We start from the raw sequence: 18,661 nt of genomic DNA on the forward strand, positions 1-18,661 counted from the left end.
GGCAGGAAGCAGTCTACTGGGCTTTAGCAAAAAAAAAACAACAACCAAGGAAGGCTCCTGAGGTCCAGGAAAGCCAAAAACTAATTTTCTATGACAGTACAGTTTTCTGAGAATTAAATGCACCATGGTGGGACTGGGGAAAGTTGGGGCGTGCTTGAAGCCAGGACAATATTATATCCATTCTTCATTTTCATTATTTTCTTCCAGGATTCTGGGAAAGTATCAGAGCTAGAGGCTGTCATGGCGAAACAGAAAAGGAAACTGGAAGGTTTGAATCCGTAGCTGGGAGATCGCCCCGTTTGGTGTGGGAGTGCCCCCTGTTGAGGCATTGAGGAACTGCATGGTAACAGGCCCTGAAACCACACCATCATTCCAAACTCTCCCCACATCACCCAAGATCTGCATTCTACAGCAGCGTTTGTTTTGAGCTAAACTTGTTGTTGTTGAGCATATGTTCCTGTAAAGCAAATTACCACCTTTACAAATCATATCCCAGATTTTCTCTCCAACTCCCTTTTGAAATAGTCTTCAGAAGAAACCTCCCTTCTCTCAGTCAGTAGAACATGAGACTCTTAATTGTAGGATTGTGGGTTCGAGCCCCATGTTGGGCAAAAGATTCCTGTACTGCAGGGGGTTGGACTAGATGACCCTGACGGTACCTTCCAATTCTACAATTCACCTAGCCCACACGCCTTCCCTCCCCAAATGCGGGGGGAAATGGAATAGCAGCAACTCTTCCTCATTATATGAGAGAGGATTCATGCCGCATTCATTTTATCTCCTTTCATACAAAATGAAAGAATGTTTATCTTTTACAGAAGGTAACGGGCCTAGGTCTGGCTCACTAGGAAAACTGGATTGAATTATTATCATTAATTAAATTTTACAAGCTTTGCAACAGATCTCCATGGAAATTCCATTCACCAAATCAACCGTTCTTCCATTTCTGTGCATTCCTGTTTGCTATCTCTTTCTTCCCACCCATCCCCGAATTTTTCAGTTAAATCTAGGCATGGATACGTGTAATTTGTCTTGCAGTTGCACTGCATCATTATCCTTGCAGCTATAAATCTGCATTTTTACACACTGCATCATAGTGGTTGTAGTCAAAACTTTTGTCTCCACTTTCCATCAGGGTGAGTTGGCAACTCATGAGTATTTTTCAGCAAGAAATCTTCTGTTGCCAGGATTTATCCATCTATTTTTACTTGAATAAGAGAATAGCTCGGCTGAAATGTTTTAAGTATCTCAGGAATGTTTCCTCCTTCAGGAGAGACATGGGAAGCTATGGAACAAGCTTTTCTACAAGATCATTCCTTCACCCTTAAAGCATTTTGCCCACTGACAAACTCACACTTTCATTCCATGGAGTTAATGTAAGCTGACATTGGGCACTACCATCTCCTGTCACCAGATGGCAGTCTCTATTTGAGGCAAACCAAGCCTTACCCTTCACAAACTGTATTTGGAAAACGCCATTTCCCCCACTTTCATTGTGTACATAAAAGTTTTGCCAGGTTTTAACAACTTGGCCCTTTCATCTCTACTTGTATCTTTTTTAGGGGGGAATTGAATCAGATCAGCTGCTTTCAATGAGTCTTGTGCAAGAGAATATGATAGTGTGTGTGTGTGTGTGTGTGTGTGTGTGTGTGTGTGTGTGTGTGTAGTCAAAGTTTGATGATTTATTTGGAAACGAGTTATCCTGAATTTCCATTGTGGTAGATTGGAAGGAGAGGAGTTTGGCAATATAACCACACTCCTCCCCCTCCAACAGTTTTCACACTCGTTAAAGAATTTGTTGAAGAACACAATGATTTCGACTGCTTTAGAACTGTTTCCAATCAAACTTCCTCTGTTTAGTTTTAAGCTCTGCTCAGATGGTTTACCCTTGATGTGTGCCTTTTAAAATTAACATGTTGAAGAAATTTTGGCCAAATAGCTCAAAGCTGTTCCCCCCAAAAAAAAATTAATCTAGTGTTAAAGGGAATATTTATTTGAAAGGGTATTTGTATTAATTTAACATTGGCTGCCATTAATGTTTTGTAAAGAATAGGCTGCATATCTTTTTTACGGTTATTACCCACCTCCACCACCTGCCGTAGCCTAATTTTGACAGTTTCCATAAAGTACAAGTCAGTAATTGGCTGCCCATTGGCCAAATACAGTCCTCTGAGCAGTGCAGTCTACTGTTGCAAACCTAAGGTGGAAAGGAAAGTTTAGAGCAGGTGTGGGGAAGCTTTGGCACTCCAGCTGTTACTGAACTTTTGAGCATGGTTGCTGGGGTTGACGGGAGTTGTAGTTCAACAACATCTGGAGGGCTTCCCCACACCTGCATTAGAATATTAAGCATTATAAAATACCTAATTGTACACTAAAAATTAGTTTCTGGTCCAATGTGGTAATTGGAAAGGAAAGGAAAAGGAGCTGGGTAGGGCCATCATCATGAAACTACCACGGAGCCTCTTGGGCTTGCCGATCAGAAGGTCGGCGGTTCAAATCCCTGCGACGACAGGGTGAGCTCCTGTTGCTCTGTCCCAGCTCCTACAGACTTACAGTTCGAAAGCACACCAGTGCAAGTAGATAAATAGGTACTGCTGCGCCGGGAAGGTAAATAGCGTTTCTGTGCGCTCTGGTTTCCATCATGGTGTCCCATTGTGCCAGAAGCGGTTTAGTCCTGCTGGCCACATGACCCGGAAAGCTGTCTGTGGACAAACGCCGGCTCCCTCAGCCTGAAAGCGAGATGAGCACCACAACCCCATAGTCGCCTTTGACTGGACTTAACTGTCCAGGGGTCCTTTACCTTTTACCTTTACTTTATATGAACTTCTACAAGAATCTTAATGTAGTCTTCCAGTCCTCATGGTTGCATAGACTATAAGTCTGAGGACCTATTGCTTTTGCAAACCATATCACGACAGTGAAGGGCTTTTAATGTTTAAGGAGCTCCAGGCTATTCTGGCTAGGCAAATTTGGTGCCGTGGACACGGATATACGCTGCTAGGGAGAAATTTACTCTGTTGTTGTGTTCGTGTTATTATTAATGTGCACTTGCACTTTTAAAAATCTGATTTATTTTTCAAAACTGCTGCTTGCCCTCAGGGTGGAGGGCACATGATGGAAGTACGGCATAGCCACCACTGGAGAGCTTGACGTTCATTGGGGAAACGTGTTAATTATATAAAAAGTATGTAAATAAAAATATGCAAACCTGGTGCAACTTTCCTGGCGTGAAATGCATTTGAAGTTATGCTCCAAAGCAATGAACAACTCCTTTTCTGGGCAGGATCAGTGACCGACTAAGATCGCTTCCAGACAGCAATTAGGGATTCCGTGTCGTCCATCTTTGTAAAGGCATCTTTAGATGGGATGAAGAACCTGTGGCTTTCCTGACCATTGGTTGTGCTGACTGGGGTCAAAGGGAGTCCAACTGCATCTAGTGGCTCTTTGAAGACATCCATTTATCACCTTGAAAAATTTTCAGCTTTATTTTAATACTTATTATATTGGAAATACTTGCATGCAAAGACAGTCTGGCAGATTGAGTGGATGAGACCAATATTTAGTCCAATGGTCAATAGGGTGGTTTCTACATGTGCTGTAGAGGGAAGGGACGGGCAGGTGAGGCTTGTCAACCGGGGAAGGTAGCTCCTAAACCTCTGCTGCCTTGTGGAATATCTCCAGGAGAAGAAAAGGCTAAGGAGTAAACCCTACACGATCACTGCTGATGGTGAGATCACTGCAGATGGTGTCAGCAACCACGAAATTAAAAGACGCCTCCTTCTTGGGAGAAAAGCAATGATAAACCTAGACAGCATCTTAAAAAGTAGAGACATCACCTTGCCAACCAAGGTCCGTATAGTAAAAGCCATGGTTTTCCCAGTAGTTGATGTATGGAAGTGAGAGCTGGACCATAAAGAAGACTGATCGCCGAAGAATTGATGCTTTTGAATTATGGTGCTGGAGGAGACTCCTGAGAGTCCCATGGACTGCAAGAAGATCAAATGTAACCATTCTTAAGGAAATCAGGCCTGAATGCTCACTGGAAGGACAGATCGTGAAGCTGAGGCTCCAATACTTTGGCCACCTCATGAGAAGAGAAGACTCCCTGGAAAAGACCCTGATGTTGGGAAAGATGGAGGGCACAAGGAGAAGGGGACAACAGAGAAAGAGATGGCTGGACAGTGTTCTCGAAGCTACCAGCATGAGTTTGATCAAGCTGTGGGAGGCAGTGGAAGACAGAAGTGCCTGGCGTGCTCTGGTCCAGGGGGTCACGAAGAGTCGGACACAACTAAACGACTAAACAACAACAAACACTACACGAATCTGGAGTGGAGTCCCTAAGACAGTTGGATGGCGCCTTGTGCGCCTCCTTCCAGCAACTTCTGCAGCCAAGCTGGTGCCAAACATATTGCTCTGCTTTCCTTCAGATCTCATCAGTGAGGCCATGAGACGGGTCTTGTCTCTGGGCCGCCCAGGATACTCATGGCACAGACTTGCACTGCAGGGAGGTCCCTTTACTGCTGCTAACACAGCGCTTTGACTTCATACTCCATTGTCTCTCAAGGCAGATGGATGCCAACAGGAAATACCTATTTTCTATTTAAAATATCCAAGATTTAATTGAATTTGACTTATAGGGCCTTTAAAAAAAAATGCTACCAGGTGACAGTACAACAATTCTTTTGTTCTTATTATGAGAAACAGTCGTCCTGATCGTGTGGGGCGTCAAAGTATATTCTCTCAATACAAATAAAAATCTCAGAGTTAGGTGTGGTGGGGAAAACTTGACTTGCTGCTTCAACCCCACGTCCATAATGTTTGGGCAAGGGATTGCAGAGCATATGCAGAAAGCGCTACATTCAGTTCCTTGCTTCGCCAGGTTGGTCTGGGAAAGAGCCCAGCCAGAAACCAGAGAGAGAGAGAGAGACCTCAATTTTCAGTAATAGATCAAGAGTAGCCAGGATGATGCCCTCCAGATGTTCTGGCCTACAACTCTTATCATCCCTGAACTTTGGCCATCCTGGCTGGGACGGGTGGGAGTTGATATCCAACATCTGGAGTCCATCATTGCTGGCTACCCTGGGATAGAAAATGTTTGAACTAGATGCGCCAATGAACTGACTCAGCAGATGGCAGCATCCTGTGTTTCTAACCTTCTCAAAAACGGTCTGCCAGGAACTCTGCTTACCTCTAAGAATATCCCTTAGTCAGCCTTCTCTAAGGTACACACACAGCTTTGTGCTTCTCCCGTTTCCTTCCCTAGAACTGTGCCCAGGTGATCTCTTGAATTCTCTACCCCATTTGTGAACAGCAGAGTTGGGGTGTTTCTCCTGCTGTCAACTTTTCCCTTTTCTTGCGAGGAATCCTATTTGGTATAAGGAAATTTCCCTTAAAAAGGGGAAAACGTTAACAGCTATGATCCTGAAGCAAAGTTCTTAACCTGAGGTACTATTTCTGGGTTAGCGGAGTCTGTAACCTGAAGCATCTCTAACCTGAAGCGTCTGTAACCCGAGGTACCACTGTAAAAGCATCCATGACAGACGGCCATTCAACCTCTGCTTAAAATCCTCCAAGGATGGGAGAGTCCACAACCTCCCAAAGAAGACTGTCAAACAGCTCTCAGCCATGTCTTGCCTCGTCATCTTTCTTCTTCCTTTCTCTGCCAAACGGGGTCTTCATCCCTTCTTCTCTAAAGGTCCAGTCCGCTGAGCACTGGCTGCTACGGGGAAGGGGCCCGGTAACTCAGTTTGCCTGCGTTCTTTGGGAGGGAAACTGGTCCAAGAAGTTTGTTTGAGGGGGCTGAATGTTGGGGAAGAAGAGAGAGAACCATCTGTGATTTTGCAATGTGAGTGTTGTGGTGAGCTGTGTTTATGGAGCAGATTCCTCTAATTCCTGACAGAACGGCGCGGACCCTGTCAGAGCGGGCCTCGGCCTGCTCCGGAGGGTGGCTCCCGGTGTGGTTCAGAGCTGCCAACTGCAAGAGGCCGGGGGGGGGGAATGGTACAGTTCTGCCTCACCCTGGCCCAGGGCTCAGTTGCGTGCTGGTGGCGGATCCCCAATGCTTGTAGCATTGCTAACAGAAACCTCACTGAGCATTCGGGGGGGAGGGGGGCTGCTGAGGATTAGCATATTTTTAAGGGGTTTGAGACAGAAACTGGGAGTTTCTGAGATGGGTGACTCAGTCCCGGGTTAAAAGTGCCCCTCCTGTTTGCCAAATTCCATAGATTACCAAATAACATACAAGCACACACGCACACCCTCCGTTGCTGTATATTTCACAACCACTGGCATTCCCCATTAAGTAAGCAGCCACACATGGTGCCAGGAAGAGCGTAGGGATGGGAAGGAAAGCCAGGAACCTCATCACTGCATACCCGCCACCCCCATCCATGCCTCCCCAGAGATGGCCTCATCTCAGGCTCCGATCTCACTTGAGGCAGCAAATCTGGTTGTGTACCACCCTGGAATATTGCAGAGGCTCATACGCTTGAATAATGCTCTGTACAAAATAATGAGTACAAACTCTGCCATTTGACTATTAAATGTTGGGAAGAAGGGTTCTGGCCTAGTCTTGATCATAGCTGTCAACTTTTCCTTTTTCTTGCAAGGAATCCTATTCGGAATAAGGGAATTTCCCTTTTAAAAAAAGGGAAACGTTGACAGCTATGGTCTTGATGTATGTAATTATATTAAAAAATGTATGGAGGAAACCCACATTACAATGTGGCACAGATCAGAGGCAAGTTGACCACCTCAGTGAGGACTCCAAACACAAATCACTGTATAAACAAGACAGGTGAGAAGAAGAAAAAGCTGTGAAAGTAAAATATACTCAGAGTCGAGTGTGGATTTCATGCTCTTTATTCAGCTCATAGTAGTGAGGAATGGAAGTTCCCCCGAAATGTCTGCTTTATATACATTATTTACACAATGGGCCCCACGTGATTGGCTAATTCTGGGATTCTCCTGTAGGCCAATCAGGTTGTGGATTCACTTCCACCTGGAGTTGGATTGGGTGGCTCCTGCAGACCAATCAGACTGCTGCATTTTGGATCCTATTCAACTCAGTACATAACAGAAAGGCATACAGGCACTGCCTCCTGTCCTCTAAAATGTGTCCTGGTGAAACGGCACGTCCAAGGGTCTCCCCCTGCCTTTCCCTTAAACTAGGTAAATCTAACATTGTGCATAGTCATGAATTCATTCAGAATGAGGCAAGCAGCCAGCCAGGGTCACATCTCTGTCACGGCACCTTCTGTTGAAATGCTCACACAGAGAGAGAGAGAGGAGAGAGAGAGAGCACCTTAAATAATCAGTAGGATCAAATGGTAACACTTTGCCTGGATTGTACCCAGTGGCCAACAACACATGCTTTTTTTTGGGGGGGGGAGAATAAGGGGACTTGGCCAAGGTGCCCTCAGTGTTTCATCTTCTCTGAGTGAAACAACAACAACAACAACCACCTGATGTGAGAATGTTGAGAACTAAAACGGGGAAAATGAGAAGCTAAGAGCAACCAAGATGGACAGATCTGGCCATCCTGAGCCTCAGCAAGTGCCCATCAAAGTTGATTCCTGATGCCAACTCTGACTAGAGGCTCTGGGTGTGTGTTTCACAGGCTAGAGGGCATTTTCTGCACACAGACGAGCATTTTTGTGGGAGGGCAGCTCAGTGTTAGAGCATCTTCTCTGTAGGCAGAAGATCCCAGCTTCAATCCCCAGCAATCTTTGTCTAGGGTGGGGAAAGTCCCCCTATCTGAAAATTTGGAGAGCCAGTCAGAGTAGGTAAAACTGAGCTAGAGGAACCATGGGGCCATGCACTTAGTCCACACTTCCCAGTACATTTCCTGTCCTGTCACTTTCCTTATCACAAAAAGTCCGATCTTCTCGGGAAGAAGGTTTGTTGCAAAGGACCTCCCGATATTGGAAATTGTGCAACTTGAATTTGCATGCATGTCACTGAACCCCGCAGGAAAACAGCAGGCATCTGGAAGTCCCATTGGTGGTATAAGGAAGTTGCCTATATCCTCTATGTTTGCATGCTGTAATATTAATATGCAAATTCAGACACTGCTGTCACCCTATTCCTCCCTTTAGCTCTTCCTCTCTGGTCTGGCTGAGTTGTGCTCCCCTCTAGGGCTTAGAGCTCTGGTCAACGACTAGTTTGAAGGAGCAGCCGTTTTTAGAGCCAAGAGCCAACTCTATGTCCTGCAAAGTGGACTGCCAACAAGCCCTTGTTGGCACCGCCATTGCACCCTCTCCGCCTTTGGCCTCTTGACCAGCTGATATTCTGGCGGTGGGGAGGGGCAGATCTAGCCCTGTGATCTTCGGAGAGGCTGATCCCTACTTCAGAGATTAAACACAGCCATCACCTGTTTGGTTCAGCGATCAAGGAGTAAATCGTCTTTACAAGCCATAAGCTTGAGAGAGCACAGCTTTTTTTGCATGCACATGTATATGTGTGTGTGTGTGTGTGTGTGTGTGTGTGTGTGTGCGCGCGCACGCGCGTGTGCACACCCACACAGAGAGAGCATGGATCTTTTAAAAGTTTAGCAAGGCTGCATTCGCTCTCACGCATAAACACTTCTCCACCCACCCCCCATTTAAACCCCCAGCGCTGGCTGCATTCAACCTAAGACCCCAGGGGGAATGGTGGCAGCTGTTTTTCAGAGCCCTTTGGCACCAGCCATCAAGCTTGTGTTTAACCAAAAACATTTGTAGTGGCTCTGTTTTCATTCTGAAATAGGATCCCATCAGCTCCGGCCTGACCCCAGTGTAGGGAAGAAAAGGGGGGGGGACCACAGCGGGAAGCACATCTTGGGACCATGCACTACCCTTATCCACTCTGAGATGCCCAAAACCTTCCCCGAGGACCCAGAAGTCCCACGGAGACTTTTCCTGTTTCACTCGCCATTCACATCTCACCAAGGTTCTTTGATCCCCTCCAAGAATTCAGTTTCTGTCCCTTGCAAAGCAAACTCCCCACCCTCACTGCACTCCCATGCAGTAGCATGTTTATAGCACAGGGGTTGGCAAGGCTTACCGTGGGCCAGATTGCACGTGCACCCACGATTTCTGGCGTCTGCACAGACATGATTTGTGGCATCTCCGCATGCGCAGACACGATTTGCAGCACCGCAGAAGTTAGTCCCCTCACTGCACCGTGCCGGTTTAGAGCAGCTGGCAGGGACTCACCGAGCGGGCGGCTCAGTTCGGGGATGGTTCGGGGGCCAGTTAAACAACCCTTGTGGGCCGCTTGTGGCCGACATTCCTAGGTTGCCTACCCTTGTTATAGCACTTTTACTTTACAATGTGTTTGGCTATCTTGATATATGCTAGGCACCACACTATTGTGAGGTAGGTCATTATTCCCATTTCACAGTAGAGAAAATGATGATTCCTCTGCTGACTCTGACTGTGCTTGGAAGTGCACATGAATTAAGCCTTCCCTTTTCCTCCTGCAGGACCTGGTAGAGGAGATATGTACAAAGCACTGGCTCCAGATTCAGAGGGTCCTACAGGCAAGATCCCCCCAGTAGGACTCCCTCCCTGTGTATTTGCTACTTTCACCATTTCCCATGAGGTTGCTCTTTTCTGGGTCCAATCTACCGCACTGCCCAAAGGAAGAGAGCAAGACAAACAGAAGCAGTACTGTTATTATTATTTATTAAATTTATATACTGCCATGGGAGTAGCTAGGATTTTTTGTTGGGGGGGGGCAGGACTTTTGTTGGGGGAGAAAGAACTGACATAATTGGTCAGTTAGTTAATTATTTGTATTGTTTTCCAATACATGGCTACGCCCATGTGCACTGCCCTTCATCCGAAGATCACAGGGTGGTTTACAACATAAAAGCACAAAATGCATAACTTTTTTTTTTAAGAGCCCAGCAATAGCCTTGCCAGGAACATATTTTAAGTCTCAAGATCAGGCTTCCTCAAACTTGGCCCTCCAGATGTTCTGAGACTACAATTCCCATCATCCCTGACCACTGGACCTGCTAGCCAGGGATCATGGGAGTTTTAGGCCGAAACATCTGGAGGGCCGAGTTTGAGGAAGCCTGCTGAAGATTGTTTAATCAGTCAAAGGCCTGGTTGATGCTGTTACACATCTGCATGCCCTACACTGTGGTGTCAGTGTCCCTCTGATATTCACTCAGCTCCTAACATATTAAACCTTTACTGTGTATGAAGCTCAGGAGCCTTTATGGTCCTAAGAGAAGCAGCAGAGAGCAGACCCTCTAAGTGTTATGTACTGAAGTTCTCACCTTGGGCCAGCAGGGGGATACTGTAGATAGTTCAGGTCCACATATGCAAATAAGGGGTCGAAAGTGACGTTCAGTGATTGGATAGTTTTAGAAAGTTGTTACAGTTACGATGTACTGGAGCTCTATATAAGCAGGCTGACTGAACCCTTCAGCCCAGTTCTGTTCCAGCTTACAAATAAACAAGAGCTGTTTGAAGAATCGCTGTATCGTTTGATATGTTCACCCACAACTTAACACTAAGAGTCCCTATTTCCCAGGGACGTCCCTGATTTAGATAAGCCATCCCAGTTTCTCATTTGATTCCAGAATGTCCCACTTTTCCTTAGGATGTGCTTGTTTTCTTTGGAGAAATGTTGGAGGGTATGGTGAGTTGTCCCTGTTTTCACAGAAGAAATGTTGGAGGGTATGGAGTTATCCGACCCCACAAGCTGTCTAAAGGCGATCCTGTATAGGGAAGTATTTTTAAAAAATGTTTAATGTTTCATTATGTTTTTATATATGTTGGAAGCTACCCAAAATAGCTCAGGCAACCCAGTAAGATGTGTGGGGTATAAATAGTAAAATTGTCATTATGGAGTGGGACATCCCTATTTTCATGAAGAAATGTTGGAGGGTATGAGAGAGTGTCTCTCACCTCTCCAAACCACAGAAGTGATAAATGGCTAATTATACCCTCCTGCCTGAGGTGTGAAAAAAACCTGCTAAGTTTTTTTTGACACTTTATTTGTACTTCAAATTAAAGCATCTCCCCTATTTGCCTAGTGGATCCCAAATGTTTTCCTTGGAACCCTGAAATTCCCCAAGAGCTCTTCAACAAGAAGAAAGTGGCAGTGCCTCTGGAAGATGGCTTCTATATCACTTCCAGGTAACCACAAAAAACCACACAATCCTGAGGCATCTTAAAGCCATGCAGATTTATTGTAGTAGAAGAGTTTGTGAACTCGAGCCCATTTCATCACACGCGTGAAAAGATCACATGCATCTGCGCTTAGTTGGTAGATGCACTCACACACAAATGTGCACGAGCAGCTGGGACAGTCCTGTCGGGTAACATGGATAATGCGCATGTCAACAAGATAAACACAGTGACTATTCACAGCCACAGTGATAGCTGTAACACCATCAGGGGCTCGTTTGCCTGCTTGCCACCACCCTCCCATGGTATTTCTATATTTCATTGAATCTTCTAGTTGTAAGGGACCCCAAGGGTCATCTAGTCCAACCCCCGGCAATGTAGGAATCTCAACTAAAGCATCTGTGACAGATGGCCATCCAACCTCTGCTTAGAAACCTCCAAGGATGGAGAGTCCACCCCCTTCCAAAGGAGGTGGTTTATTTATTTATGAAACCAATTACCTTGCCTTTCAACCCTCCCCCACCCAAGGGCCCAGGTTGCAAACACGAAAATGCAATAAAAAATAATGAGATTGAAACAGAATCCAGTATAGCAATTACATAATTAAAACAACAGTACCTGAGGGGCATAACACAATACCCAGTCCATTTAAAAATACATTGTCACAGTGGGCGGAATAGAACCCTCCTAATAAGCAAACTGCAATTTGCCAAGAATGCTGCTCTCTCTGCCGCAGGGCAGACAAGTCATGCTCTATGAAAAAGAATGAAATGGACACAAATCAGACATCAAAAATGGCAGCCTTCAGAAACCAGCAGGAGAACATTCCCTTCTCCTGGACTAGGACACTCTGCTACTGACTACTTTCCAGCCAAGAGACTTCAAAGGGAGACTCTAATAGGAACTTCCTCAACTAGAATTTATAAGTTGATGTTATTCTATTTATTTAAGCCTCCCACAATATAATGGTTTCTCCTTCCACTTTGGTTGGTTAGTTGGCATTCATGTCTGTCTCAGGAGACTGCCATTAAATTAGCATAGTGAAACTGGAAAGACATTGTTATCACCTCTTGAAGTTGCGAATGGTTGATATGCTTATCTTGTATACATTTAAGCTTGACCTGGAATTGTCACAGACAGAATCTCTTACTTTCATGGTTTGGCCCAACTGCTTTGCAATGTCCCACCCTGCTCATATATCTGAGGATAACCCTTCCTGTATCTGAACAAGTCTGTTTATTCCACAATAAATCTGTTACATTGGTAAGCTGCAAACATGAAGTGGGTTTTTGTTTTATCACAGAATCATACTACAAGGGTCATCCAGTTCCACCTTCTGCAGTGCAAGAGTATTTTGCCCAACATGGGCTTGAACCCACAACCCTGAGATTAAGAGTCTCACACTCTACTGACTGAGCATGTGTCGGGCTCCAACTCTCATCAACCCCAGGCAGTGTGGCAAATGGTTAGGGATTCTGGGAGTTGTAGTCCAACATCATCTGGAAGAACTATTCCTGCCTGCACTGTAATAACGGGGATACAGGCTAACCAGGAGAAAATATCCCCTTGGCGGGGCACAATTTCCATACACACGACAACACCTCATACTCTTGGGACAGCTTCTTCTTCTTCTTCTTCTTCTTCTTCCTCTTCTTCGGCGATCACTCGTAGCCGAGTAGGATTGTCTTCCATAAACACCGTTTTAAAAATGAGTCAGTAAATGACTGTGGAGGCCAATTCTGGATCCACACGTCCTTCCACAGTGGGGACATTGGTTTCTGGGCGGGAGTTGATAATGGTGTGGATTTGCCAAGAGTGCCTTCCTCTTAGCACGTTTCTCCCTTGCATCCTGAGTTTGAGTGTCTTCAAAGCCCATGACACCTTCCGGACATAAAAATGGAAAGCATAATGCTGGTGGTCAACAAAAGAGGTTTAAAGACTGTCTTGGGACAGCATGACATGGATAAATATGTGCCCTCCTAGTTTTCTCACTTGCAATACAAATGAATAAGGCAAATATGTTCAGCCACTAGTATGGAGCTGGGAAGAGGGGAACCAGTGTGGTGTTGTGGTTGGAGTGTAGGATTATGTGTCCAAGACGCCTCCCTCTCAGTCATGGGTGATCTTGAGCCAGTCGCTGTCTCTCATCCTAACCTACCTCACGGTGTGCTTGCAGGGTTCAATGTGGAGGGGGGCATATATGCACCACTTTGAGCTTCTTGGAGGAAAGGTGGGGTATCAATGAAATATATGATAATGAATAGATTCGAGTTTTCCAAATGAGGGATACAATTTCTCCACAGGCCTGAGACAGTTTGCTGTCTGAGGCAAATGACAAAGACGGCGCCTCCCCGCATTCCATGTACAAAAGCTAACCAGACTGGAAATTGAAGGCTAACACTGGGGATGAGGCAGCATATTCCACTACACCTGAGCACAGCTGGCTACCTTAGGGGGCAGGGTGTGGGGCACACGCAACTCTGTGCACTCCCCACCGGTCAGCATGTGCCACCAAGACAGCTACCTCACTCTGCCTAATGGTAGGAGTGGCCCTGAATCAGACTTTGTGGTTCTAAAGGCCCGGTGTTAAGACCAATCCTCCTCATGCTTTGTGTTTTTTTTAAAAAAATAAGCACACAATTGCAACCTCTTCCCTTCACACCATTCAATTTGTGTGGAACAGGTAACAAGGGGTGGAAATCACCAAAAACCCTGAGGAGAAAACCAAATTTCTTCACTCCTGGGAGTTCAACCAGATGCAGACAGGCATTTTTGCGTGTAGCATTTTTAGTAACAGAGCATATGCTTTAAAGAAGAAGGTTTTAAGTTCAATCCCTCACATTTCCGAGTAAAGGACTCAAGAACCAAGACAGGGAAGGTTCCCTGCTGGGACCCTGGAGAGTAGACCGTACTGAGCTGTCTTAACTTGTGGATGAACATATCAGACGACACAGTGATTCTTCAAACAGCTCTTGTTTATTCACAAGCCAGGATAGAACTGAACTGAAGGGTTCAGTCAGCCTGCTTATATAGAGCTCCAGTACAATGTTACTGTAACAACTTTCTAAAACTATCCAATCACTGAACGTCACTTTCGATCCCTTATTTGCATAATTATCTACAGTATCCCCCTGCTGGAGCAGGAACCGGCAAGCCACTCCAGTATCCCTGCCAAGAAAACTCCATGTCTGACCAAACTGTGGGAGGCAGTGGAAGACAGGAGTGCCTGGCGTGCTCTGGTCCATGGAGTCACGAAGAGTCGGACACGACTAAACGACTAAACAACAACAAATCTACAGTATCCCCCTGCTGGTCCAGGGTGAGAACTTCAGTACATAACAAGCTGGATGGATCAGTTATGTAACTTGGTACATTATAGTGTCATAGATGCTCAAAATTACGTTTTATCTTTTGACCTGTAACTCATAGGACTATAAACCAACTACCTGAATGCTAGTAATATAGGCAAAACACCTATATTGTGTATAACCATATTATATACACGATGATTACAGCAATTTAAGATGACAAATACAGTACTGTACCCTGCCCCACAACCACTTTCATTCTCGCTCCACCACACACAAAGCTAGGATCATTAAGTGAAGCCCTGATGGGCCAAAGACCCACTCAGACCAGTATTATTTTACCACAGTGGCTGACTAGTTATCTATTAGAAGCACATAAACAGGACATGATCTCATTAGCCCTCTCAGCTTGTGGCTGTGCGACAGTCACTTCATATTTTGCTGTGAGACAATCTCTGATTGTACGGTGTCTATGGATTTATGTCTTATTTCAGCCAGCCCTGATAAAATACATCCCAGAACCCTTTGCCGCATAGAGGAGTATTTCTGAGTCAGCGGACAAATTGACATTGGGAGGGGTGCTGAGGGGTTTGGATGCTTGGAAATCTGTGGCAGCTCCTTGATTTGATACCTAGATGACCCTCCGAGCCCCTTCCAGCTCTACATTTCTACCAAACCAGATCTAGCAACTTGGCAGGCGCATCCTGAGCTTTGAAATCCTCACAATTACAGGGTTTGAGAGTTAATTTGTATGTTTTGCTGGGGAAGAACAACATGCAGATTTGGGTACCTAAGTGCTGCCAAACGTTGTTGTTTTTTTAAGTGGTAGAGAAAGTTTCCATTTCTTTTTCTTGGGGAATGTGTGTCAGCCGCCTGCTATCTAGACCCCCCATGAGGCAGCTTCCCTTTGAGGCAGCTTGTAACCGTTAAAGTGTTGGACTAGGATCTGGGAGAGCAGGGTTCGAATTCCCACTCAGCCATGAAGCTCCCTGGGTGAACTTGAGCCAGTCACCATCTCACAGCTTAACCTCCTGGGTTGCTGTGAGGATGAAACGACGAGAAGGCAAGCCATGTACACACCACCTTGAGATCCTTGGAAGACAAAGGTGGTAGTAACAAATAAAATAAAATAAACATTGGCTTCATGCAACCAGTAGCTGCACTGTGGCCACTTAATACTGTAGTTTACCGTTTGAGCCTGCAGCTCTAACAATGTGACTAAACCTACCCACACAGAAAAGTACTAACAATGGGTCAGCCACATAGTCGGTGGCTGCAGATGACCACTGCTCTAGACAGCCACAGGTGCCATGCCGTTTTCTAACTCCATCGAACAAGAAGCAAAAGCAAGCTTCTTTAGGGCGTATTATGTCTGGTGCAAAGTGCGCTGCTCTGTCAATACAAGCCTGCAAACAGCCCTTTGGCTGGGCGCTTCTGAGGAGCTAAGAGTTGCCTCCAGGCAGCCATTATACATTTCTGCTGAAGGTGGGAGGTGTAAATTATGCAAATATATTTGCCAGCTCACCTTACAAAAGTTTGTTATTTCTCTCAGGCCAAAAAGGAACGATTATATGAGGGCAGGCGAGGCCAGTAAACTTTACGCAGTAATTATTTTTTATTACTTATTTTAATCCTGTCTGTACTCCCATGAGCTCAGGTTGGTCCACGTGGTTCGTGCCCCCCCCTATTTTTATTCTCACAACAACCCACCCTGTGAGGTACAGGGAGATGGTGACTGACCCCAGGCCACCTAATGAACTTTATGGGGATCTGAGCCCATCTTCTTGGGCATAAACATTTCCTGACTGCATCACTGTGGGACTGACTTTACTTTTATGTGTTAATAGTAACTTGTTTAGAATAATTTTGCACAGCTTCAGGCCAATTCATGACTCAGACAACAGGTCTGCCTCCCTGTGCAATTTACAAGTACCTTGCAGTTTAGCGAGCTTTGATGTAGCTACCATGGAATGGACCAACCCTCCCTTTCATTATTTGGAACTATTTGTGGGAAATTCTCTCAAATATCTGTCAAATGTTAGAAGTTGGTCCTTTTATCTACAGACCTCATCGCACACACCCCACCCTCCACCCCACCATACTTCCCAGGCCTCTCTACCTCCTCAGATTCTCATAGTGGAGATTCAGCGCAGAAAATCTGCAGGCCTTGGGCCCAGGGGGTGGATTAGGAGAGCCTGCAATGCATTTCCTGCCATCAGTTTTGCTTGGGAGGCATTGATTTACTGGGGGAAAGTGAAAAAACATTCCCTCCCCACAGCAGCTCAGTCAACTGTATCTTGACAGAAAATCTACCATTAAAACAACCACCACCATCACCCTGGATTTATCTGGGACAGAAGTGAATTAGAGGGGAGGAAACATTGGGAGTCCAAGCTTCTTCTGGCTTCTCCAGGAAGAGTGCAATGTCTAATGCGGTTGCGCAGAAGGAGGAATTGGTAGCAGCAGGAGAAATTGGTAGCGGTCTCCTCAGTTTTCTAAACTGGTGTAGGAATGAAGCATATAATGACTGCGGCCTAACCTGCCCCTGGAGGGTGCTGCCTGGCCCATCCCATTGCCAACCCAGAGGAAAATGTGGAGTGAGGAGGAAGCCATTGCTATGACAGCAAGATTTGCCTACAGGCTGCTTTACAAAGTTGGGAGTTTGGCTCACCAGCCCAGGGTCTGCAGAAGAGCCTAGCAGAGACCAAATGAAATGCAAGTAAGCCCACACTTTTTTTGGTGGTTACATTCCAGGGATCACACCTAAAGCCAGCATCTTCTATAGTCAAAACACACTGGGATCCATGGTGGGTAGGATTACCAAAGTCTATTTTTTCCTGGATTCCTTCCCTCCCTTTATTTATTTTATTTAATTGCCAAGCATGCAAAGCTGAATGCACACAAGTTAAATGTGTTATGTTACAGGCTTTCTGTGATTCTTAGTAACTGTTATTGTTACTAAATAGGTGTAAACATAAAACATTAAAGCTTCTTATTTAGTTATTACCTTTCAATAGATTTGCATTTCAAAGCACTTCTTTTAATTTTAAATTGCCTAAGTTAGCAATGTTCATTAATTTTGATGGGTCTGCTCAGAGAGGGACCGAGCATTGGCTACAACTCATAATAGCATTTTGAGCTTTTTCGTTTACACAGAAATAAAGAAGTTTATACAGTTATGAATAGCATGAACAAAGCAGATAAATATAAATGTTTCTCCATCGGTCATTGTAGTTAGTGGAACAGAGAGTCACCAAGTGGAACTGATTCGCAGTAGACTCAGAAGAAAAATAAAATATTCCTTCATACAACATGAAATTGATTTATGGAATTCACTGCTACAACATGTGGTGGTTGATGGTCAGTGGCACAGGACCAGTCTAGGCCTGTGTGATTGAATTTCTGTCTGGCTGTGCTGGATCAGACCAAAGGCCTGTCTAGCCCGACATCCTGTGCAAACAGGGCCCTGCCAGATCCCTGGGGGATCAAAGCCTTGCTTTTGCTGTAATAATGAATGACTTTGTGTGTTTGCTTTGAGTAATCTGCAGCTATCTGTTCTAAGGTTGCATCTCCCACACCCACCCTGACAAGCATAGCATAAGGATTAAGGTAATTAGCTAGAAAGTTCCAGGCTGAAATTGCACTTTTGCAACCAACTTATTGGGGAGGCTTTAAGGCAGGCCTTCTGCATGCTCTGACCCTGAGCTCAGATTGCACACTGATTCTCCAGCACTCCTAAAAATAAATTAAAGGACCTGAAGCATCTGTTTGGCTCGCCTGGGACACAATGCGCCCAACCCTAATGCCCGACCTTGGGAGTAATCCGATGAAATGGGTTGACTGGAGACACAGGAAAGACCAAAGGAAGCGCTTCCTCATTCAACACAAAATTATTCTGTGGAATTCCTGGTCACAAGATGTAGCAAGGACCACTGTTTGAGATGGCTTAAAAGAGGGTAAGACAGTTATTAAGTATATGAGCCACATTCAAAGGCAGCATGTGACTGAATACATAATACAGAACAACTGTAGGAGAAGAGAGCTACCAACCTCCTGCCCCCCTTCTTTGTTTTGGGGGTGCTTCCCATGGACATCTCCTTGGCCACTGTGGGAAGGATGATGCCAAGCTCGGTAGACCTTGGTGTGATCCCATTAACTTCAATGGGAGCTTTCTCCTGGTGTAAATTACAGGCTCAGGAGCCTTCAGCCCCACAACACAGGTGGGGGGTA

The 18,661-nt window shown here is 45.4% G+C and overlaps 1 protein-coding gene and 1 long non-coding RNA gene across 3 annotated transcripts in view; one reads left to right on the plus strand and one right to left on the minus strand.

Moving 5' to 3' along the window:
• The window catches only part of EPS8L1 (EPS8 signaling adaptor L1), a 38,592-nt gene extending 35,381 nt beyond the window's left edge, over positions 1 to 3,211 (plus strand). Inside the window, exons 21-22 of one of the 2 annotated variants that reach the window (XR_014213215.1) lie at positions 208 to 1,136; positions 1,171 to 3,211. Coding sequence is in view for 1 of the 2 variants with exons in the window: in XM_082196958.1 (XP_082053084.1) it covers positions 208 to 282 (75 nt within the window). In the remaining variant the exon portion in view is untranslated. Of the gene's footprint in view, positions 1 to 207 lie in introns of both variants that reach the window. The other variant, XM_082196958.1, reaches the window with a different exon arrangement.
• Positions 3,212 to 3,326: 115 nt separating this feature from the next.
• On the minus strand, positions 3,327 to 6,028 carry LOC309517737. Its single transcript, XR_014213249.1, has 3 exons — positions 5,593 to 6,028; positions 5,189 to 5,330; positions 3,327 to 3,465 (listed from the first exon to the last, which is right to left on the minus strand). It is a non-coding gene; the product is annotated as an uncharacterized lncRNA (long non-coding RNA).
• Between the last annotated feature and the right edge of the window lie 12,633 nt (positions 6,029 to 18,661).

Source organism: Podarcis vaucheri, assembly GCF_965113315.1.
Source record: "Podarcis vaucheri genome assembly, chromosome: 13".
NCBI classification, from domain to species: domain Eukaryota; kingdom Metazoa; phylum Chordata; class Lepidosauria; order Squamata; family Lacertidae; genus Podarcis; species Podarcis vaucheri.